The sequence below is a fragment of the Phodopus roborovskii genome, unplaced genomic scaffold (assembly GCF_943737965.1).
Source record: "Phodopus roborovskii unplaced genomic scaffold, PHOROB, whole genome shotgun sequence".
NCBI lineage: Eukaryota > Metazoa > Chordata > Mammalia > Rodentia > Cricetidae > Phodopus > Phodopus roborovskii.
In genome coordinates, this window is record NW_026126410.1 from 8,371,936 (window position 1) to 8,394,124 (window position 22,189).

Below are 22,189 nucleotides of genomic sequence, written 5' to 3' on the forward strand. Positions count from 1 at the left end.
ATGGAGGAGGCCCCCAGCCGCCTAGAAGCCCTGCAGAAGCTGCGGGAGCGCCTGTGCACCGAGACAGAGCCCAGCAAGCTCTACAGCACCCTGAAGAAACTCTCTCGCCTGCCCGTGCTGGGCGACACCCTGGAGGAGATTGGCTTCAGGAAGACCATCAAAGTGTTGAAGAAACAGCAGCTCCTGCTACCCTTTGCCAAGGACTTAGCGGCCCAGTGGTCAGAGGGGTCCCACTTTGGGCCCCGGCCTGAACCCAGACCCCAGGACTTTGCCTCCCAGAGCAGCGCGACGACAGAGCCTCGCAGAGACTCCCCAGAGGCGCTTGAGCCTGCTTCCCGGCCACAGGGAGGAGGTGGCAGAGAGGTCTTGGAGGTCAGCGGTAGCAGCCCGCAGCGAAGCGCACCTCGCAGCCCAAGCTCCGAGCCAGCGGGAAGAAAGAGGCCCAGAGGGTCCTTCGGGGGCAGGCAGCTAGCCGCGGAGAGCCAGGTACAGGTACGCGGAGGCAAGCCCCCACAGGGAGGTGTTGGGGGCGCCCTGGCGGCTGCAAGGGGTGAAGGCCCTCTGCGGCAAGCCAGCGGCTGGGCCAGCGAAGCGGCGTCCGTCTCCCCCGAGGGAAAAGACCCCTGGCCCCTGGATCCGGGAAGACCAGCAGGCCGCTTCTTTGCAGGCTCGCCTCGACTACCACAGCTCTGACAGCTCTCCGTCTTCCTCCGCGCCCGCGCCGCCGCCTCCGGGCAAGAGGAAGAGGAAAAGCAACTGGAAAGCTGAGGCGCAGAGCCCCGGAGCAGAGGTGCCTCGGGGCGAGTCTCACAGCTGCAGCGATCTGAATCTCCTCCTGGATGACGATCCCTTCCCAGAGCTCACCTCCGGTCTCCAAGCCTGCTTCTCCGGAGGAGAAGGACCTGAGGACTCTTCCTTGCACACTGACCGAGAAGCAGCACCTTGGGCGCGCAGGGCGACCTGGAAAACGCCTGTGTATTCGGGTCGCACACCAGCCAGAGCTCTCCCAAGGAAATCGCACCAAGGACGCTTTGCGAACCCCGACCGCACGTGGGAAACTCACAGCCAACCGGCCCCGCAGGAATGCGGGCTCTGGAGACAGCAAGAGGACCAGTCCCGCACCTGCAAGCCAACTAACCCCCAGACTGAGACCCAGACACACCTCAGGCTGCAGCAGTCCAGCGAGCTGAGGCTGAAAGCCCTGACAGCCCGCATCCAAAGCTCACAAGCCAAGAAGCATCAAGACCGCCAAACCAAGCTGATCTCCTTCCACGCCCTGACCGCAGACCCAGGCCAGCATGCAGACTCCGCACCCAGACGGGAAGACTCCCCCGAAAACCTGAACTGCCTCAGCCAAGGCCCTGGCACTGACCTTGTGAAGAGGGCTCCGCGCCCCGCCCTGGGCGGCAGGGACCAGACCCGTGCTAAGAAAGCCGCCCCGCTCATGGCCAAGGCCCTCAAGGATTACAAGAATAGGTGGTCTCGGAAGTGATGCGACCTTCCTCTCTCTCCCTCAGCCCTGGCATCGCGGACTCCTTTGGGATTTGCCCCGTGAATGCGGCCAAACGACAACCGAGGGGTTTATGTAGGTTTTTTTTTTTTTTTTTAATGTACTTATTTTGTTTGTTTGAACACCGATTTAGAAGAAGCGCGGGGTTTGGGGAAATCCTCCTGTTCAGATACGGGCATCTTCATCCTACTCATGTCTGCGTAGATATTTAGAAAGAGAGTTGAAGGGATACACAGATGCACTGGTGTACGTCGACGGGATAGAGAACGTTACAAAGAGACTGTAGACAGGTGATTGTACATACATAAAGGTAGTGTCGGACATAGACCGATAGTTACATAGATTTTTAAACACATTGCTGCATAAACAGTGGGAACAAAACTATTTGAACTTCAAAGGTATTAAATATAAAATATGTGCTCGTACATGTTCGTTTGCATGGGTGTATTTGTGTTTAATAAAGTTGAAAACTACTGGAGGAGTGTAAAAAAAGATTCAAACAACTCAGATATTTCACTTCATAACACAAACGTGGAATTGTGAAAACCACACCTGGATCCCACTTCTGGAGAGGTACAGGATTCAAAGACACAGAGTGGAAGCAAGCAAAACGTGGAAACGAAAGCAGAGGTGTGGGTAATACTGGGGGAAAATTCTTTTGAGACTTACACGAAGTAAGGGAAAGGGAGTAAGATGTACTGGATCAGGAAAGAAAAAGGGTGTGCGTGTGGTGTGTGCGTGTGTGTGTGTGTGTGTGTGTGTGTGTGTGTGTGTGTGATGAAGTATAAGGAAAGAATCCTAATCAGGGTGGCATTGGCAAACACCTGTCATTTAGCACTAGGGAGAAGGAGGCTGGATGATCATTGTGAGTTCCAGGGCACCTGATGAACAGAGCAAGCTCCAGGTCAGGCTCCCAGGCTACAAAGAGAACCCCTGTCTCAAAAAACCTAATAAAGAAACACCAAAATTAATCAATAACTTAATGGATGTTAGAAAAATGTTTCAAGACACCCCGGGCAATCCAGCTCATTAGGGAAAGATGACAGGCATAGTGAGAACCACCCTTTGATCCAAAATCTTGAGAGGCCCCCGGATTCAAGGATGTGGAGTTCCTGACTGGAAAATCGGAGTGAAAAACAACTGGGGAAGGAATGGATGCTTCAATTCCCTCCTCTCTCTCTTTCTCTCTCTCTCTCTCACACACACACACTGTTTCTCTCTCTCTCTCTCTCTCTCTCTCTGTGTGTGTGTGTGTGTGTGTGTGTGATTGTTTCTGTACCTCTGTTTTTATGTGTTGGTTTGTGAGTTGTTTGTCCACAGGATCCTAAAGAGAGGGAGTCCGAGTAAGCGAGCGAGCGATAGAGAGATGAGAGAGAGGCAGAGAGAGAGAGAAAGAGAGAAAGAGAGCAGGAGAATGGGACACAGAGGGAAAAGAATTAGATTCAAACCAGAGAGAATCTAATCCGAGGATAATCTTGGAAATGAAGAATCAAGGTCAAGAAGCAAACCCAAATGAAAGTTCATGGCCCCGCAGGCTATTTGCATATGCGTCTGTGTGAGGGAACCCCTGGGTACTACTGGCTTGTATAAAGAGAAGGGAGGAGCTGCCTACCAGCTGATGGAGCAGGGATGCTCTGAGCTGCAAGCCCACCAAGGTGAAGCTCTTGACTTAAGGAAGCTCATTTAAGAAGCCTTGTGGTCCTGTATTAGGTGCACAAAAAGTGGAAGCAACAGGGATTTCAGCTCTTTCTTCTTCATGCATGGTGAGCAGGTAAACTACATGGTATGTACTTCTAGGCTGGACTTGCCCTCTGGTGAGCTCGCCAACGCGAGACTGGACAGAGGAACACTGGCGGCCTCCCAGGTCGCAAAGGGTCACCTGTGAGGAAGTCTGGCAACCATGGGGGTCTTTTCCAGTGCCAGAAGGGCGTGAGAACTGGCGGTGCGGTGCGTTTGGAGGGGGGGGGGTGGAGGGTTGGTGGTGGAATGGGCGTGGCTGACAGACCCCGGAGTTGGAGATGGCCCGCCCAGGTGAAGCAGCCTGGGAGGTTGATTGGGCTGTGGTGAGGGGGCGTGGCAGGGCCACCAGCTTAAAGCAAAGGTGAGCAGAACAGAGGCCAGGCAAGCAGACAGAGCCTCCTGAAGCGCACCCCAGCGCAGAAGCTCTGCCCTCTGCCCTTTCCTTCCTCACACCGCCACCAGCCGCCACCCTTCGCCCCTGCCCCTGCCCCTGCCCCTGCCGCTGCCCCTGCCTCCGCCGCCAGCCAGACGGTGGTCTAGCCCAGTCAAGCCTGCTGTTCTTTGGATGCCCGGTTGGATCCTTGGGTCGTAGCCAGTGCAGATGGAGGAGGCCCCCAGCCGCCTAGAAGCCCTGCAGAAGCTGCGGGAGCGCCTGTGCACCGAGACAGAGCCCAGCAAGCTCTACAGCACCCTGAAGAAACTCTCTCGCCTGCCCGTGCTGGGCGACACCCTGGAGGAGATTGGCTTCAGGAAGACCATCAAAGTGTTGAAGAAACAGCAGCTCCTGCTACCCTTTGCCAAGGACTTAGCGGCCCAGTGGTCAGAGGGGTCCCACTTTGGGCCCCGGCCTGAACCCAGACCCCAGGACTTTGCCTCCCAGAGCAGCGCGACGACAGAGCCTCGCAGAGACTCCCCAGAGGCGCTTGAGCCTGCTTCCCGGCCACAGGGAGGAGGTGGCAGAGAGGTCTTGGAGGTCAGCGGTAGCAGCCCGCAGCGAAGCGCACCTCGCAGCCCAAGCTCCGAGCCAGCGGGAAGAAAGAGGCCCAGAGGGTCCTTCGGGGGCAGGCAGCTAGCCGCGGAGAGCCAGGTACAGGTACGCGGAGGCAAGCCCCCACAGGGAGGTGTTGGGGCGCCCTGGCGGCTGCAAGGGGTGAAGGCCCTCTGCGGCAAGCCAGCGGCTGGGCCAGCGAAGCGGCGTCCGTCTCCCCCGAGGGAAAAGACCCCTGGCCCCTGGATCCGGGAAGACCAGCAGGCCGCTTCTTTGCAGGCTCGCCTCGACTACCACAGCTCTGACAGCTCTCCGTCTTCCTCCGCGCCCGCGCCGCCGCCTCCGGGCAAGAGGAAGAGGAAAAGCAACTGGAAAGCTGAGGCGCAGAGCCCCGGAGCAGAGGTGCCTCGGGGCGAGTCTCACAGCTGCAGCGATCTGAATCTCCTCCTGGATGACGATCCCTTCCCAGAGCTCACCTCCGGTCTCCAAGCCTGCTTCTCCGGAGGAGAAGGACCTGAGGACTCTTCCTTGCACACTGACCGAGAAGCAGCACCTTGGGCGCGCAGGGCGACCTGGAAAACGCCTGTGTATTCGGGTCGCACACCAGCCAGAGCTCTCCCAAGGAAATCGCACCAAGGACGCTTTGCGAACCCCGACCGCACGTGGGAAACTCACAGCCAACCGGCCCCGCAGGAATGCGGGCTCTGGAGACAGCAAGAGGACCAGTCCCGCACCTGCAAGCCAACTAACCCCCAGACTGAGACCCAGACACACCTCAGGCTGCAGCAGTCCAGCGAGCTGAGGCTGAAAGCCCTGACAGCCCGCATCCAAAGCTCACAAGCCAAGAAGCATCAAGACCGCCAAACCAAGCTGATCTCCTTCCACGCCCTGACCGCAGACCCAGGCCAGCATGCAGACTCCGCACCCAGACGGGAAGACTCCCCCGAAAACCTGAACTGCCTCAGCCAAGGCCCTGGCACTGACCTTGTGAAGAGGGCTCCGCGCCCCGCCCTGGGCGGCAGGGACCAGACCCGTGCTAAGAAAGCCGCCCCGCTCATGGCCAAGGCCCTCAAGGATTACAAGAATAGGTGGTCTCGGAAGTGATGCGACCTTCCTCTCTCTCCCTCAGCCCTGGCATCGCGGACTCCTTTGGGATTTGCCCCGTGAATGCGGCCAAACGACAACCGAGGGGTTTATGTAGGTTTTTTTTTTTTTTTTTTTTAATGTACTTATTTTGTTTGTTTGAACACCGATTTAGAAGAAGCGCGGGGTTTGGGGGAAATCCTCCTGTTCAGATACGGGCATCTTCATCCTACTCATGTCTGCGTAGATATTTAGAAAGAGAGTTGAAGGGATACACAGATGCACTGGTGTACGTCGACGGGATAGAGAACGTTACAAAGAGACTGTAGACAGGTGATTGTACATACATAAAGGTAGTGTCGGACATAGACCGATAGTTACATAGATTTTTAAACACATTGCTGCATAAACAGTGGGAACAAAACTATTTGAACTTCAAAGGTATTAAATATAAAATATGTGCTCGTACATGTTCGTTTGCATGGGTGTATTTGTGTTTAATAAAGTTGAAAACTACTGGAGGAGTGTAAAAAAAGATTCAAACAACTCAGATATTTCACTTCATAACACAAACGTGGAATTGTGAAAACCACACCTGGATCCCACTTCTGGAGAGGTACAGGATTCAAAGACACAGAGAGGAAGCAAGCAAAACGTGGAAACGAAAGCAGAGGTGTGGGTAATACTGGGGGAAAATTCTTTTGAGACTTACACGAAGTAAGGGAAAGGGAGTAAGATGTACTGGATCAGGAAAGAAAAAGGGTGTGCGTGTGTGGTGTGTGCGGTGTGTGTGTGTGTGTGTGTGTGTGTGTGTGATGAAGTATAAGGAAAGAATCCTAATCAGGGTGGCATTGGCAAACACCTGTCATTTAGCACTAGGGAGAAGGAGGCTGGATGATCATTGTGAGTTCCAGGGCACCTGATGAACAGAGCAAGCTCCAGGTCAGGCTCCCAGGCTACAAAGAGAACCCCTGTCTCAAAAAACCTAATAAAGAAACATCAAAATCAATCAATAACTTAATGGATGTTAGAAAAATGTTTCAAGACACCCCGGGCAATCCAGCACATTAGGGAAAGATGACAGGCATTGTGAGAACCACCCTTTGATCCAAAATCTTGAGATGCCCCCGGATTCAAGGATGTGGTGTTCCTGACTGGAAAATCGGAGTGAAAAACAACTGGGGAAGGAATGGACTCTTCAATTCCCTTTTCTCTCTCTCTCTCTCTCTCTCTCGGTCTCTCTCTCTCTCTCACACACACTGTTTCTCTCTCTCTCTCTCACTCTGTGTGTGTGTGTGTGTGTGATTGTTTCTGTACCTCTGTTTTTATGTGTTGGTTTGTGAGTTGTTTGTCCACAGGATCCTAAAGAGAGGGAGTCCGAGTAAGCGAGCGAGCGATAGAGAGATGAGAGAGAGGCAGAGAGAGAGAGAAAGAGAGAAAGAGAGCAGGAGAATGGGACACAGAGGGAAAAGAATTAGATTCAAACCAGAGAGAATCTAATCCGAGGATAATCTTGGAAATGAAGAATCAAGGTCAAGAAGCAAACCCAAATGAAAGTTCATGGCCCCGCAGGCTATTTGCATATGCGTCTGTGTGAGGGAACCCCTGGGTACTACTGGCTTGTATAAAGAGAAGGGAGGAGCTGCCTACCAGCTGATGGAGCAGGGATGCTCTGAGCTGCAAGCCCACCAAGGTGAAGCTCTTGACTTAAGGAAGCTCATTTAAGAAGCCTTGTGGTCCTGTATTAGGTGCACAAAAAGTGGAAGCAACAGGGATTTCAGCTCTTTCTTCTTCATGCATGGTGAGCAGGTAAACTACATGGTATGTACTTCTAGGCTGGACTTGCCCTCTGGTGAGCTCGCCAACGCGAGACTGGACAGAGGAACACTGGCGGCCTCCCAGGTCGCAAAGGGTCACCTGTGAGGAAGTCTGGCAACCATGGGGGTCTTTTCCAGTGCCAGAAGGGCGTGAGAACTGGCGGTGCGGTGCGTTTGGAAGGGGGGGGTGGAGGGTTGGTGGTGGAATGGGCGTGGCTGACAGACCCCGGAGTTGGAGATGGCCCGCCCAGGTGAAGCAGCCTGGGAGGTTGATTGGGCTGTGGTGAGGGGGCGTGGCAGGGCCACCAGCTTAAAGCAAAGGTGAGCAGAACAGAGGCCAGGCAAGCAGACAGAGCCTCCTGAAGCGCACCCCAGCGCAGAAGCTCTGCCCTCTGCCCTTTCCTTCCTCACACCGCCACCAGCCGCCACCCTTCGCCCCTGCCCCTGCCCCTGCCTCCGCCGCCAGCCAGACGGTGGTCTAGCCCAGTCAAGCCTGCTGTTCTTTGGATGCCCGGTTGGATCCTTGGGTCGTAGCCAGTGCAGATGGAGGAGGCCCCCAGCCGCCTAGAAGCCCTGCAGAAGCTGCGGGAGCGCCTGTGCACCGAGACAGAGCCCAGCAAGCTCTACAGCACCCTGAAGAAACTCTCTCGCCTGCCCGTGCTGGGCGACACCCTGGAGGAGATTGGCTTCAGGAAGACCATCAAAGTGTTGAAGAAACAGCAGCTCCTGCTACCCTTTGCCAAGGACTTAGCGGCCCAGTGGTCAGAGGGGTCCCACTTTGGGCCCCGGCCTGAACCCAGACCCCAGGACTTTGCCTCCCAGAGCAGCGCGACGACAGAGCCTCGCAGAGACTCCCCAGAGGCGCTTGAGCCTGCTTCCCGGCCACAGGGAGGAGGTGGCAGAGAGGTCTTGGAGGTCAGCGGTAGCAGCCCGCAGCGAAGCGCACCTCGCAGCCCAAGCTCCGAGCCAGCGGGAAGAAAGAGGCCCAGAGGGTCCTTCGGGGGCAGGCAGCTAGCCGCGGAGAGCCAGGTACAGGTACGCGGAGGCAAGCCCCCACAGGGAGGTGTTGGGGCGCCCTGGCGGCTGCAAGGGGTGAAGGCCCTCCGTGGCAAGCCAGCGGCTGGGCCAGCGAAGCGGCGTCCGTCTCCCCCGAGGGAAAAGACCCCTGGGCCCTGGATCCGGGAAGACCAGCAGGCCGCTTCTTTGCAGGCTCGCCTCGACTACCACAGCTCTGACAGCTCTCCGTCTTCCTCCGCGCCCGCGCCGCCGCCTCCGGGCAAGAGGAAGAGGAAAAGCAACTGGAAAGCTGAGGCGCAGAGCCCCGGAGCAGAGGTGCCTCGGGGCGAGTCTCACAGCTGCAGCGATCTGAATCTCCTCCTGGATGACGATCCCTTCCCAGAGCTCACCTCCAGTCTCCAAGCCTGCTTCTCCGGAGGAGAAGGACCTGAGGACTCTTCCTTGCACACTGACCGAGAAGCAGCACCTTGGGCGCGCAGGGCGACCTGGAAAACGCCTGTGTATTCGGGTCGCACACCAGCCAGAGCTCTCCCAAGGAAATCGCACCAAGGACGCTTTGCGAACCCCGACCGCACGTGGGAAACTCACAGCCAACCGGCCCCGCAGGAATGCGGGCTCTGGAGACAGCAAGAGGACCAGTCCCGCACCTGCAAGCCAACTAACCCCCAGACTGAGACCCAGACACACCTCAGGCTGCAGCAGTCCAGCGAGCTGAGGCTGAAAGCCCTGACAGCTCGCATCCAAAGCTCACAAGCCAAGAAGCATCAAGACCGCCAAACCAAGCTGATCTCCTTCCACGCCCTGACCGCAGACCCAGGCCAGCATGCAGACTCCGCACCCAGACGGGAAGACTCCCCCGAAAACCTGAACTGCCTCAGCCAAGGCCCTGGCACTGACCTTGTGAAGAGGGCTCCGCGCCCCGCCCTGGGCGGCAGGGACCAGACCCGTGCTAAGAAAGCCGCCCCGCTCATGGCCAAGGCCCTCAAGGATTACAAGAATAGGTGGTCTCGGAAGTGATGCGACCTTCCTCTCTCTCCCTCAGCCCTGGCATCGCGGACTCCTTTGGGATTTGCCCCGTGAATGCGGCCAAACGACAACCGAGGGGTTTATGTAGGTTTTTTTTTTTTTTTTAATGTACTTATTTTGTTTGTTTGAACACCGATTTAGAAGAAGCGCGGGGTTTGGGGAAATCCTCCTGTTCAGATACGGGCATCTTCATCCTACTCATGTCTGCGTAGATATTTAGAAAGAGAGTTGAAGGGATACACAGATGCACTGGTGTACGTCGACGGGATAGAGAACGTTACAAAGAGACAGTAGACAGGTGATTGTACATACATAAAGGTAGTGTCGGACATAGACCGATAGTTACATAGATTTTTAAACACATTGCTGCATAAACAGTGGGAACAAAACTATTTGAACTTCAAAGGTATTAAATATAAAATATGTGCTCGTACATGTTCGTTTGCATGGGTGTATTTGTGTTTAATAAAGTTGAAAACTACTGGAGGAGTGTAAAAAAAGATTCAAACAACTCAGATATTTCACTTCATAACACAAACGTGGAATTGTGAAAACCACACCTGGATCCCACTTCTGGAGAGGTACAGGATTCAAAGACACAGAGTGGAAGCAAGCAAAACGTGGAAACGAAAGCAGAGGTGTGGGTAATACTGGGGGAAAATTCTTTTGAGACTTACACGAAGTAAGGGAAAGGGAGTAAGATGTACTGGATCAGGAAAGAAAAAGGGTGTGCGTGTGGTGTGTGCGTGTGTGTGTGTGTGTGTGTGTGTGTGTGTGTGTGATGAAGTATAAGGAAAGAATCCTAATCAGGGTGGCATTGGCAAACACCTGTCATTTAGCACTAGGGAGAAGGAGGCTGGATGATCATTGTGAGTTCCAGGGCACCTGATGAACAGAGCAAGCTCCAGGTCAGGCTCCCAGGCTACAAAGAGAACCCCTGTCTCAAAAAACCTAATAAAGAAACACCAAAATCAATCAATAACTTAATGGATGTTAGAAAAATGTTTCAAGACACCCCGGGCAATCCAGCTCATTAGGGAAAGATGACAGGCATAGTGAGAACCACCCTTTGATCCAAAATCTTGAGAGGTCCCCGGATTCAAGGATGTGGTGTTCCTGACTGGAAAATCGGAGTGAAAAACAACTGGGGAAGGAATGGACGCTTCAATTCCCTCCTCTCTCTCTCTCTCTCTCTCTCTCTCTCTCTCTCTCTCACACACACACACACACACTGTTTCTCTCTCTCTCTCTCTCTCTGTGTGTGTGTGTGTGTGTGTGTGTGATTGTTTCTGTACCTCTGTTTTTATGTGTTGGTTTCTGAGTTGTTTGTCCACAGCATCCTAAAGAGAGGAGTCCGAGTAAGCGAGCGAGCGAGAGTGAGATGAGAGAGAGGCAGAGAGAGAGAGAGAAAGAGAGGAAGAGAGCAGGAGAAGGGGACACAGAGGGAAAAGAATTAGATTCAAACCAGAGAGAATCTAATCCGAGGATAATCTTGGAAATGAAGAATCAAGGTCAAGAAGCAAACCCAAATGAAAGTTCATGGCCCCGCAGGCTATTTGCATATGCGTCTGTGTGAGGGAACCCCTGGGTACTACTGGCTTGTATAAAGAGAAGGGAGGAGCTGCCTACCAGCTGATGGAGCAGGGATGCTCTGAGCTGCAAGCCCACCAAGGTGAAGCTCTTGACTTAAGGAAGCTCATTTAAGAAGCCTTGTGGTCCTGTATTAGGTGCACAAAAAGTGGAAGCAACAGGGATTTCAGCTCTTTCTTCTTCATGCATGGTGAGCAGGTAAACTACATGGTATGTACTTCTAGGCTGGACTTGCCCTCTGGTGAGCTCGCCAACCCGAGAAGGGACAGAGGAACACTGGCGGGCTCCCAGGTCGCAAAGGGTCACCTGTGAGGAAGTCTGGCAACCATGGGGGTCTTTTCCAGTGCCAGAAGGGCGTGAGAACTGGCGGTGCGGTGCATTTGGAAGGGGGGGGTGGAGGGTTGGTGGTGGAATGGGCGTGGCTGACAGACCCCGGAGTTGGAGATGGCCCGCCCAGGTGAAGCAGCCTGGGAGGTTGATTGGGCTGTGGTGAGGGGGCGTGGCAGGGCCACCAGCTTAAAGCAAAGGTGAGCAGAACAGAGGCCAGGCAAGCAGACAGAGCCTCCTGAAGCGCACCCCAGCGCAGAAGCTCTGCCCTCTGCCCTTTCCTTCCTCACACCGCCACCAGCCGCCACCCTTCGCCCCTGCCCCTGCCCCTGCCTCCGCCGCCAGCCAGACGGTGGTCTAGCCCAGTCAAGCCTGCTGTTCTTTGGATGCCCGGTTGGATCCTTGGGTCGTAGCCAGTGCAGATGGAGGAGGCCCCCAGCCGCCTAGAAGCCCTGCAGAAGCTGCGGGAGCGCCTGTGCACCGAGACAGAGCCCAGCAAGCTCTACAGCACCCTGAAGAAACTCTCTCGCCTGCCCGTGCTGGGCGACACCCTGGAGGAGATTGGCTTCAGGAAGACCATCAAAGTGTTGAAGAAACAGCAGCTCCTGCTACCCTTTGCCAAGGACTTAGCGGCCCAGTGGTCAGAGGGGTCCCACTTTGGGCCCCGGCCTGAACCCAGACCCCAGGACTTTGCCTCCCAGAGCAGCGCGACGACAGAGCCTCGCAGAGACTCCCCAGAGGCGCTTGAGCCTGCTTCCCGGCCACAGGGAGGAGGTGGCAGAGAGGTCTTGGAGGTCAGCGGTAGCAGCCCGCAGCGAAGCGCACCTCGCAGCCCAAGCTCCGAGCCAGCGGGAAGAAAGAGGCCCAGAGGGTCCTTCGGGGGCAGGCAGCTAGCCGCGGAGAGCCAGGTACAGGTACGCGGAGGCAAGCCCCCACAGGGAGGTGTTGGGGGCGCCCTGGCGGCTGCAAGGGGTGAAGGCCCTCTGTGGCAAGCCAGCGGCTGGGCCAGCGAAGCGGCGTCCGTCTCCCCCGAGGGAAAAGACCCCTGGGCCCTGGATCCGGGAAGACCAGCAGGCCGCTTCTTTGCAGGCTCGCCTCGACTACCACAGCTCTGACAGCTCTCCGTCTTCCTCCGCGCCCGCGCCGCCGCCTCCGGGCAAGAGGAAGAGGAAAAGCAACTGGAAAGCTGAGGCGCAGAGCCCCGGAGCAGAGGTGCCTCGGGGCGAGTCTCACAGCTGCAGCGATCTGAATCTCCTCCTGGATGACGATCCCTTCCCAGAGCTCACCTCCGGTCTCCAAGCCTGCTTCTCCGGAGGAGAAGGACCTGAGGACTCTTCCTTGCACACTGACCGAGAAGCAGCACCTTGGGCGCGCAGGGCGACCTGGAAAACGCCTGTGTATTCGGGTAGCACACCAGCCAGAGCTCTCCCAAGGAAATCGCACCAAGGACGCTTTGCGAACCCCGACCGCACGTGGGAAACTCACAGCCAACCGGCCCCGCAGGAATGCGGGCTCTGGAGACAGCAAGAGGACCAGTCCCGCACCTGCAAGCCAACTAACCCCCAGACTGAGACCCAGACACACCTCAGGCTGCAGCAGTCCAGCGAGCTGAGGCTGAAAGCCCTGACAGCCCGCATCCAAAGCTCACAAGCCAAGAAGCATCAAGACCGCCAAACCAAGCTGATCTCCTTCCACGCCCTGACCGCAGACCCAGGCCAGCATGCAGACTCCGCACCCAGACGGGAAGACTCCCCCGAAAACCTGAACTGCCTCAGCCAAGGCCCTGGCACTGACCTTGTGAAGAGGGCTCCGCGCCCCGCCCTGGGCGGCAGGGACCAGACCCGTGCTAAGAAAGCCGCCCCGCTCATGGCCAAGGCCCTCAAGGATTACAAGAATAGGTGGTCTCGGAAGTGATGCGACCTTCCTCTCTCTCCCTCAGCCCTGGCATCGCGGACTCCTTTGGGATTTGCCCCGTGAATGCGGCCAAACGACAACCGAGGGGTTTATGTAGGTTTTTTTTTTTTTTTTTTAATGTACTTATTTTGTTTGTTTGAACACCGATTTAGAAGAAGCGCGGGGTTTGGGGAAATCCTCCTGTTCAGATACGGGCATCTTCATCCTACTCATGTCTGCGTAGATATTTAGAAAGAGAGTTGAAGGGATACACAGATGCACTGGTGTACGTCGACGGGATAGAGAACGTTACAAAGAGACTGTAGACAGGTGATTGTACATACATAAAGGTAGTGTCGGACATAGACCGATAGTTACATAGATTTTTAAACACATTGCTGCATAAACAGTGGGAACAAAACTATTTGAACTTCAAATGTATTAAATATAAAATATGTGCTCGTACATGTTCGTTTGCATGGGTGTATTTGTGTTTAATAAAGTTGAAAACTACTGGAGGAGTGTAAAAAAAGATTCAAACAACTCAGATATTTCACTTCATAACACAAACGTGGAATTGTGAAAACCACACCTGGATCCCACTTCTGGAGAGGTACAGGATTCAAAGACACAGAGAGGAAGCAAGCAAAACGTGGAAACGAAAGCAGAGGTGTGGGTAATACTGGGGGAAAATTCTTTTGAGACTTACACGAAGTAAGGGAAAGGGAGTAAGATGTACTGGATCAGGAAAGAAAAAGGGTGTGCGTGTGGTGTGTGCGGTGTGTGTGTGTGTGTGTGTGTGTGTGTGTGTGTGTGATGAAGTATAAGGAAAGAATCCTAATCAGGGTGGCATTGGCAAACACCTGTCATTTAGCACTAGGGAGAAGGAGGCTGGATGATCATTGTGAGTTCCAGGGCACCTGATGAACAGAGCAAGCTCCAGGTCAGGCTCCCAGGCTACAAAGAGAACCCCTGTCTCAAAAAACCTAATAAAGAAACATCAAAATCAATCAATAACTTAATGGATGTTAGAAAAATGTTTCAAGACACCCCGGGCAATCCAGCACATTAGGGAAAGATGACAGGCATTGTGAGAACCACCCTTTGATCCAAAATCTTGAGATGCCCCCGGATTCAAGGATGTGGTGTTCCTGACTGGAAAATCGGAGTGAAAAACAACTGGGGAAGGAATGGACTCTTCAATTCCCTTTTCTCTCTCTCTCTCTCTCTCTCGGTCTCTCTCTCTCTCTCACACACACTGTTTCTCTCTCTCTCTCTCACTCTGTGTGTGTGTGTGTGTGTGATTGTTTCTGTACCTCTGTTTTTATGTGTTGGTTTGTGAGTTGTTTGTCCACAGGATCCTAAAGAGAGGGAGTCCGAGTAAGCGAGCGAGCGATAGAGAGATGAGAGAGAGGCAGAGAGAGAGAGAAAGAGAGAAAGAGAGCAGGAGAATGGGACACAGAGGGAAAAGAATTAGATTCAAACCAGAGAGAATCTAATCCGAGGATAATCTTGGAAATGAAGAATCAAGGTCAAGAAGCAAACCCAAATGAAAGTTCATGGCCCCGCAGGCTATTTGCATATGCGTCTGTGTGAGGGAACCCCTGGGTACTACTGGCTTGTATAAAGAGAAGGGAGGAGCTGCCTACCAGCTGATGGAGCAGGGATGCTCTGAGCTGCAAGCCCACCAAGGTGAAGCTCTTGACTTAAGGAAGCTCATTTAAGAAGCCTTGTGGTCCTGTATTAGGTGCACAAAAAGTGGAAGCAACAGGGATTTCAGCTCTTTCTTCTTCATGCATGGTGAGCAGGTAAACTACATGGTATGTACTTCTAGGCTGGACTTGCCCTCTGGTGAGCTCGCCAACGCGAGACTGGACAGAGGAACACTGGCGGCCTCCCAGGTCGCAAAGGGTCACCTGTGAGGAAGTCTGGCAACCATGGGGGTCTTTTCCAGTGCCAGAAGGGCGTGAGAACTGGCGGTGCGGTGCGTTTGGAAGGGGGGGGGGTGGAGGGTTGGTGGTGGAATGGGCGTGGCTGACAGACCCCGGAGTTGGAGATGGCCCGCCCAGGTGAAGCAGCCTGGGAGGTTGATTGGGCTGTGGTGAGGGGGCGTGGCAGGGCCACCAGCTTAAAGCAAAGGTGAGCAGAACAGAGGCCAGGCAAGCAGACAGAGCCTCCTGAAGCGCACCCCAGCGCAGAAGCTCTGCCCTCTGCCCTTTCCTTCCTCACACCGCCACCAGCCGCCACCCTTCGCCCCTGCCCCTGCCCCTGCCCCTGCCCCTGCCCCTGCCTCCGCCGCCAGCCAGACGGTGGTCTAGCCCAGTCAAGCCTGCTGTTCTTTGGATGCCCGGTTGGATCCTTGGGTCGTAGCCAGTGCAGATGGAGGAGGCCCCCAGCCGCCTAGAAGCCCTGCAGAAGCTGCGGGAGCGCCTGTGCACCGAGACAGAGCCCAGCAAGCTCTACAGCACCCTGAAGAAACTCTCTCGCCTGCCCGTGCTGGGCGACACCCTGGAGGAGATTGGCTTCAGGAAGACCATCAAAGTGTTGAAGAAACAGCAGCTCCTGCTACCCTTTGCCAAGGACTTAGCGGCCCAGTGGTCAGAGGGGTCCCACTTTGGGCCCCGGCCTGAACCCAGACCCCAGGACTTTGCCTCCCAGAGCAGCGCGACGACAGAGCCTCGCAGAGACTCCCCAGAGGCGCTTGAGCCTGCTTCCCGGCCACAGGGAGGAGGTGGCAGAGAGGTCTTGGAGGTCAGCGGTAGCAGCCCGCAGCGAAGCGCACCTCGCAGCCCAAGCTCCGAGCCAGCGGGAAGAAAGAGGCCCAGAGGGTCCTTCGGGGGCAGGCAGCTAGCCGCGGAGAGCCAGGTACAGGTACGCGGAGGCAAGCCCCCACAGGGAGGTGTTGGGGCGCCCTGGCGGCTGCAAGGGGTGAAGGCCCTCTGCGGCAAGCCAGCGGCTGGGCCAGCGAAGCGGCGTCCGTCTCCCCCGAGGGAAAAGACCCCTGGCCCCTGGATCCGGGAAGACCAGCAGGCCGCTTCTTTGCAGGCTCGCCTCGACTACCACAGCTCTGACAGCTCTCCGTCTTCCTCCGCGCCCGCGCCGCCGCCTCCGGGCAAGAGGAAGAGGAAAAGCAACTGGAAAGCTGAGGCGCAGAGCCCCGGAGCAGAGGTGCCTCGGGGCGAGTCTCACAGCTGCAGCGATCTGAATCTCCTCCTGGATGACGATCCCTTCCCAGAGCTCACCTCCGGTCTCCAAGCCTGCTTCTCCGGAGGAGAAGGACCTGAGGACTCTTCCTTGCACACTGACCGAGAAGCAGCACCTTGGGCGCGCAGGGCGACCTGGAAAACGCCTGTGTATTCGGGTCGCACACCAGCCAGAGCTCTCCCAAGGAAATCGCACCAAGGACGCTTTGCGAACCCCGACCGCACGTGGGAAACTCACAGCCAACCGGCCCCGCAGGAATGCGGGCTCTGGAGACAGCAAGAGGACCAGTCCCGCACCTGCAAGCCAACTAACCCCCAGACTGAGACCCAGACACACCTCAGGCTGCAGCAGTCCAGCGAGCTGAGGCTGAAAGCCCTGACAGCCCGCATCCAAAGCTCACAAGCCAAGAAGCATCAAGACCGCCAAACCAAGCTGATCTCCTTCCACGCCCTGACCGCAGACCCAGGCCAGCATGCAGACTCCGCACCCAGACGGGAAGACTCCCCCGAAAACCTGAACTGCCTCAGCCAAGGCCCTGGCACTGACCTTGTGAAGAGGGCTCCGCGCCCCGCCCTGGGCGGCAGGGACCAGACCCGTGCTAAGAAAGCCGCCCCGCTCATGGCCAAGGCCCTCAAGGATTACAAGAATAGGTGGTCTCGGAAGTGATGCGACCTTCCTCTCTCTCCCTCAGCCCTGGCATCGCGGACTCCTTTGGGATTTGCCCCGTGAATGCGGCCAAACGACAACCGAGGGGTTTATGTAGGTTTTTTTTTTTTTTTTTAATGTACTTATTTTGTTTGTTTGAACACCGATTTAGAAGAAGCGCGGGGTTTGGGGAAATCCTCCTGTTCAGATACGGGCATCTTCATCCTACTCATGTCTGCGTAGATATTTAGAAAGAGAGTTGAAGGGATACACAGATGCACTGGTGTACGTCGACGGGATAGAGAACGTTACAAAGAGACTGTAGACAGGTGATTGTACATACATAAAGGTAGTGTCGGACATAGACCGATAGTTACATAGATTTTTAAACACATTGCTGCATAAACAGTGGGAACAAAACTATTTGAACTTCAAAGGTATTAAATATAAAATATGTGCTCGTACATGTTCGTTTGCATGGGTGTATTTGTGTTTAATAAAGTTGAAAACTACTGGAGGAGTGTAAAAAAAGATTCAAACAACTCAGATATTTCACTTCATAACACAAACGTGGAATTGTGAAAACCACACCTGGATCCCACTTCTGGAGAGGTACAGGATTCAAAGACACAGAGTGGAAGCAAGCAAAACGTGGAAACGAAAGCAGAGGTGTGGGTAATACTGGGGGAAAATTCTTTTGAGACTTACACGAAGTAAGGGAAAGGGAGTAAGATGTACTGGATCAGGAAAGAAAAAGGGTGTGCGTGTGGTGTGTGTGTGTGTGTGTGTGTGTGTGTGTGTGTGTGTGTGTGATGAAGTATAAGGAAAGAATCCTAATCAGGGTGGCATTGGCAAACACCTGTCATTTAGCACTAGGGAGAAGGAGGCTGGATGATCATTGTGAGTTCCAGGGCACCTGATGAACAGAGCAAGCTCCAGGTCAGGCTCCCAGGCTACAAAGAGAACCCCTGTCTCAAAAAACCTAATAAAGAAACACCAAAATTAATCAATAACTTAATGGATGTTAGAAAAATGTTTCAAGACACCCCGGGCAATCCAGCTCATTAGGGAAAGATGACAGGCATAGTGAGAACCACCCTTTGATCCAAAATCTTGAGAGGCCCCCGGATTCAAGGATGTGGTGTTCCTGACTGGAAAATCGGAGTGAAAAACAACTGGGGAAGGAATGGACGCTTCAATTCCCTCCTCTCTCTCTTTCTCTCTCTCTCTCTCACACACACACACACTGTTCTCTCTCTCTCTCTCTCTCTCTCTCTCTCTCTCGGTGTGTGTGTGTGTGTGTGTGTGTGTGTGATTGTTTCTGTACCTCTGTTTTTATGTGTTGGTTTGTGAGTTGTTTGTCCACAGGATCCTAAAGAGAGGGAGTCCGAGTAAGCGAGCGAGCGATAGAGAGATGAGAGAGAGGCAGAGAGAGAGAGAGAAAGAGAGAAAGAGAGCAGGAGAATGGGACACAGAGGGAAAAGAATTAGATTCAAACCAGAGAGAATCTAATCCGAGGATAATCTTGGAAATGAAGAATCAAGGTCAAGAAGCAAACCCAAATGAAAGTTCATGGCCCCGCAGGCTATTTGCATATGCGTCTGTGTGAGGGAACCCCTGGGTACTACTGGCTTGTATAAAGAGAAGGGAGGAGCTGCCTACCAGCTGATGGAGCAGGGATGCTCTGAGCTGCAAGCCCACCAAGGTGAAGCTCTTGACTTAAGGAAGCTCATTTAAGAAGCCTTGTGGTCCTGTATTAGGTGCACAAAAAGTGGAAGCAACAGGGATTTCAGCTCTTTCTTCTTCATGCATGGTGAGCAGGTAAACTACATGGTATGTACTTCTAGGCTGGACTTGCCCTCTGGTGAGCTCGCCAACGCGAGACTGGACAGAGGAACACTGGCGGCCTCCCAGGTCGCAAAGGGTCACCTGTGAGGAAGTCTGGCAACCATGGGGGTCTTTTCCAGTGCCAGAAGGGCGTGAGAACTGGCGGTGCGGTGCGTTTGGAAGGGGGGGGGTGGAGGGTTGGTGGTGGAATGGGCGTGGCTGACAGACCCCGGAGTTGGAGATGGCCCGCCCAGGTGAAGCAGCCTGGGAGGTTGATTGGGCTGTGGTGAGGGGGCGTGGCAGGGCCACCAGCTTAAAGCAAAGGTGAGCAGAACAGAGGCCAGGCAAGCAGACAGAGCCTCCTGAAGCGCACCCCAGCGCAGAAGCTCTGCCCTCTGCCCTTTCCTTCCTCACACCGCCACCAGCCGCCACCCTTCGCCCCTGCCCCTGCCCCTGCCCCTGCCCCTGCCCCTGCCTCCGCCGCCAGCCAGACGGTGGTCTAGCCCAGTCAAGCCTGCTGTTCTTTGGATGCCCGGTTGGATCCTTGGGTCGTAGCCAGTGCAGATGGAGGAGGCCCCCAGCCGCCTAGAAGCCCTGCAGAAGCTGCGGGAGCGCCTGTGCACCGAGACAGAGCCCAGCAAGCTCTACAGCACCCTGAAGAAACTCTCTCGCCTGCCCGTGCTGGGCGACACCCTGGAGGAGATTGGCTTCAGGAAGACCATCAAAGTGTTGAAGAAACAGCAGCTCCTGCTACCCTTTGCCAAGGACTTAGCGGCCCAGTGGTCAGAGGGGTCCCACTTTGGGCCCCGGCCTGAACCCAGACCCCAGGACTTTGCCTCCCAGAGCAGCGCGACGACAGAGCCTCGCAGAGACTCCCCAGAGGCGCTTGAGCCTGCTTCCCGGCCACAGGGAGGAGGTGGCAGAGAGGTCTTGGAGGTCAGCGGTAGCAGCCCGCAGCGAAGCGCACCTCGCAGCCCAAGCTCCGAGCCAGCGGGAAGAAAGAGGCCCAGAGGGTCCTTCGGGGGCAGGCAGCTAGCCGCGGAGAGCCAGGTACAGGTACGCGGAGGCAAGCCCCCACAGGGAGGTGTTGGGGCGCCCTGGCGGCTGCAAGGGGTGAAGGCCCTCTGCGGCAAGCCAGCGGCTGGGCCAGCGAAGCGGCGTCCGTCTCCCCCGAGGGAAAAGACCCCTGGCCCCTGGATCCGGGAAGACCAGCAGGCCGCTTCTTTGCAGGCTCGCCTCGACTACCACAGCTCTGACAGCTCTCCGTCTTCCTCCGCGCCCGCGCCGCCGCCTCCGGGCAAGAGGAAGAGGAAAAGCAACTGGAAAGCTGAGGCGCAGAGCCCCGGAGCAGAGGTGCCTCGGGGCGAGTCTCACAGCTGCAGCGATCTGAATCTCCTCCTGGATGACGATCCCTTCCCAGAGCTCACCTCCGGTCTCCAAGCCTGCTTCTCCGGAGGAGAAGGACCTGAGGACTCTTCCTTGCACACTGACCGAGAAGCAGCACCTTGGGCGCGCAGGGCGACCTGGAAAACGCCTGTGTATTCGGGTCGCACACCAGCCAGAGCTCTCCCAAGGAAATCGCACCAAGGACGCTTTGCGAACCCCGACCGCACGTGGGAAACTCACAGCCAACCGGCCCCGCAGGAATGCGGGCTCTGGAGACAGCAAGAGGACCAGTCCCGCACCTGCAAGCCAACTAACCCCCAGACTGAGACCCAGACACACCTCAGGCTGCAGCAGTCCAGCGAGCTGAGGCTGAAAGCCCTGACAGCCCGCATCCAAAGCTCACAAGCCAAGAAGCATCAAGACCGCCAAACCAAGCTGATCTCCTTCCACGCCCTGACCGCAGACCCAGGCCAGCATGCAGACTCCGCACCCAGACGGGAAGACTCCCCCGAAAACCTGAACTGCCTCAGCCAAGGCCCTGGCACTGACCTTGTGAAGAGGGCTCCGCGCCCCGCCCTGGGCGGCAGGGACCAGACCCGTGCTAAGAAAGCCGCCCCGCTCATGGCCAAGGCCCTCAAGGATTACAAGAATAGGTGGTCTCGGAAGTGATGCGACCTTCCTCTCTCTCCCTCAGCCCTGGCATCGCGGACTCCTTTGGGATTTGCCCCGTGAATGCGGCCAAACGACAACCGAGGGGTTTATGTAGGTTTTTTTTTTTTTTTTTTTAATGTACTTATTTTGTTTGTTTGAACACCGATTTAGAAGAAGCGCGGGGTTTGGGGAAATCCTCCTGTTCAGATACGGGCATCTTCATCCTACTCATGTCTGCGTAGATATTTAGAAAGAGAGTTGAAGGGATACACAGATGCACTGGTGTACGTCGACGGGATAGAGAACGTTACAAAGAGACTGTAGACAGGTGATTGTACATACATAAAGGTAGTGTCGGACATAGACCGATAGTTACATAGATTTTTAAACACATTGCTGCATAAACAGTGGGAACAAAACTATTTGAACTTCAAAGGTATTAAATATAAAATATGTGCTCGTACATGTTCGTTTGCATGGGTGTATTTGTGTTTAATAAAGTTGAAAACTACTGGAGGAGTGTAAAAAAAGATTCAAACAACTCAGATATTTCACTTCATAACACAAACGTGGAATTGTGAAAACCACACCTGGATCCCACTTCTGGAGAGGTACAGGATTCAAAGACACAGAGTGGAAGCAAGCAAAACGTGGAAACGAAAGCAGAGGTGTGGGTAATACTGGGGGAAAATTCTTTTGAGACTTACACGAAGTAAGGGAAAGGGAGTAAGATGTACTGGATCAGGAAAGAAAAAGGGTGTGCGTGTGGTGTGTGCGTGTGTGTGTGTGTGTGTGTGTGTGTGTGTGTGTGTGTGATGAAGTATAAGGAAAGAATCCTAATCAGGGTGGCATTGGCAAACACCTGTCATTTAGCACTAGGGAGAAGGAGGCTGGATGATCATTGTGAGTTCCAGGGCACCTGATGAACAGAGCAAGCTCCAGGTCAGGCTCCCAGGCTACAAAGAGAACCCCTGTCTCAAAAAACCTAATAAAGAAACACCAAAATTAATCAATAACTTAATGGATGTTAGAAAAATGTTTCAAGACACCCCGGGCAATCCAGCTCATTAGGGAAAGATGACAGGCATAGTGAGAACCACCCTTTGATCCAAAATCTTGAGAGGCCCCCGGATTCAAGGATGTGGTGTTCCTGACTGGAAAATCGGAGTGAAAAACAACTGGGGAAGGAATGGACGCTTCAATTCCCTCCTCTCTCTCTTTCTCTCTCTCTCTCTCACACACACACACACTGTTTCTCTCTCTCTCTCTCTCTCTCTCTCTCTCTCTCTGTGTGTGTGTGTGTGTGTGTGTGTGTGATTGTTTCTGTACCTCTGTTTTTATGTGTTGGTTTGTGAGTTGTTTGTCCACAGGATCCTAAAGAGAGGGAGTCCGAGTAAGCGAGCGAGCGATAGAGAGATGAGAGAGAGGCAGAGAGAGAGAGAAAGAGAGAAAGAGAGCAGGAGAATGGGACACAGAGGGAAAAGA

At 54.8% G+C, this 22,189-nt stretch overlaps 6 protein-coding genes across 6 annotated transcripts; all 6 read left to right on the forward strand.

Moving 5' to 3' along the window:
• LOC127220723 (elongin-A3-like) lies at positions 1–3,790 on the forward strand. Its single transcript, XM_051182649.1, has 5 exons — positions 1–600; positions 668–1,476; positions 1,518–1,585; positions 3,330–3,457; positions 3,713–3,790. Exons 1-5 carry the CDS (start codon positions 1–3, stop codon positions 3,788–3,790), a joined length of 1,683 nt encoding a protein of 560 aa, XP_051038606.1.
• Positions 3,791–3,851: 61 nt separating this feature from the next.
• Positions 3,852–5,342, forward strand: LOC127220724 (elongin-A3-like). The gene has a single exon (XM_051182650.1). The coding sequence runs from the start codon at positions 3,852–3,854 to the stop codon at positions 5,340–5,342; it is 1,491 nt and encodes a 496-aa protein (XP_051038607.1).
• Positions 5,343–7,681: 2,339 nt separating this feature from the next.
• Positions 7,682–9,172, forward strand: LOC127220725 (elongin-A3-like). Its single transcript, XM_051182651.1, has one exon. It carries the CDS (start codon positions 7,682–7,684, stop codon positions 9,170–9,172), a length of 1,491 nt encoding a protein of 496 aa, XP_051038608.1.
• Positions 9,173–11,520: 2,348 nt separating this feature from the next.
• LOC127220727 (elongin-A3-like) lies at positions 11,521–13,012 on the forward strand. Its single transcript, XM_051182652.1, has 2 exons — positions 11,521–12,012; positions 12,092–13,012. Exons 1-2 carry the CDS (start codon positions 11,521–11,523, stop codon positions 13,010–13,012), a joined length of 1,413 nt encoding a protein of 470 aa, XP_051038609.1.
• A 2,358-nt stretch (positions 13,013–15,370) lies between these two features.
• LOC127220728 (elongin-A3-like) lies at positions 15,371–16,861 on the forward strand. The gene has a single exon (XM_051182653.1). The coding sequence runs from the start codon at positions 15,371–15,373 to the stop codon at positions 16,859–16,861; it is 1,491 nt and encodes a 496-aa protein (XP_051038610.1).
• A 2,370-nt stretch (positions 16,862–19,231) lies between these two features.
• On the forward strand, positions 19,232–20,722 carry LOC127220729 (elongin-A3-like). The gene has a single exon (XM_051182654.1). It carries the CDS (start codon positions 19,232–19,234, stop codon positions 20,720–20,722), a length of 1,491 nt encoding a protein of 496 aa, XP_051038611.1.
• Positions 20,723–22,189: the final 1,467 nt, after the last annotated feature.

Excerpts from the sequence above, each read along its gene's own strand:
- LOC127220723 (XM_051182649.1), top strand. The coding sequence starts at position 1 with ATGGAGGAGGCCCCCAGCCGCCTAGAAGCCCTGCAGAAGCTGCGGGAG. Across the intron at positions 601-667 it reads GGGCCAGCGAAGCGGCGTCC|GCTCGCCTCGACTACCACAG; the intron begins GTCTCCCCCGAG and ends GCTTCTTTGCAG. Across the intron at positions 1,477-1,517 it reads CTCAAGGATTACAAGAATAG|CCCTGGCATCGCGGACTCCT; the intron begins GTGGTCTCGGAA and ends TCTCTCCCTCAG.
- LOC127220724 (XM_051182650.1), top strand. The coding sequence starts at position 3,852 with ATGGAGGAGGCCCCCAGCCGCCTAGAAGCCCTGCAGAAGCTGCGGGAG.
- LOC127220725 (XM_051182651.1), top strand. The coding sequence starts at position 7,682 with ATGGAGGAGGCCCCCAGCCGCCTAGAAGCCCTGCAGAAGCTGCGGGAG.
- LOC127220727 (XM_051182652.1), top strand. The coding sequence starts at position 11,521 with ATGGAGGAGGCCCCCAGCCGCCTAGAAGCCCTGCAGAAGCTGCGGGAG. Across the intron at positions 12,013-12,091 it reads CCGCGGAGAGCCAGGTACAG|CCAGCGGCTGGGCCAGCGAA; the intron begins GTACGCGGAGGC and ends CTCTGTGGCAAG.
- LOC127220728 (XM_051182653.1), top strand. The coding sequence starts at position 15,371 with ATGGAGGAGGCCCCCAGCCGCCTAGAAGCCCTGCAGAAGCTGCGGGAG.
- LOC127220729 (XM_051182654.1), top strand. The coding sequence starts at position 19,232 with ATGGAGGAGGCCCCCAGCCGCCTAGAAGCCCTGCAGAAGCTGCGGGAG.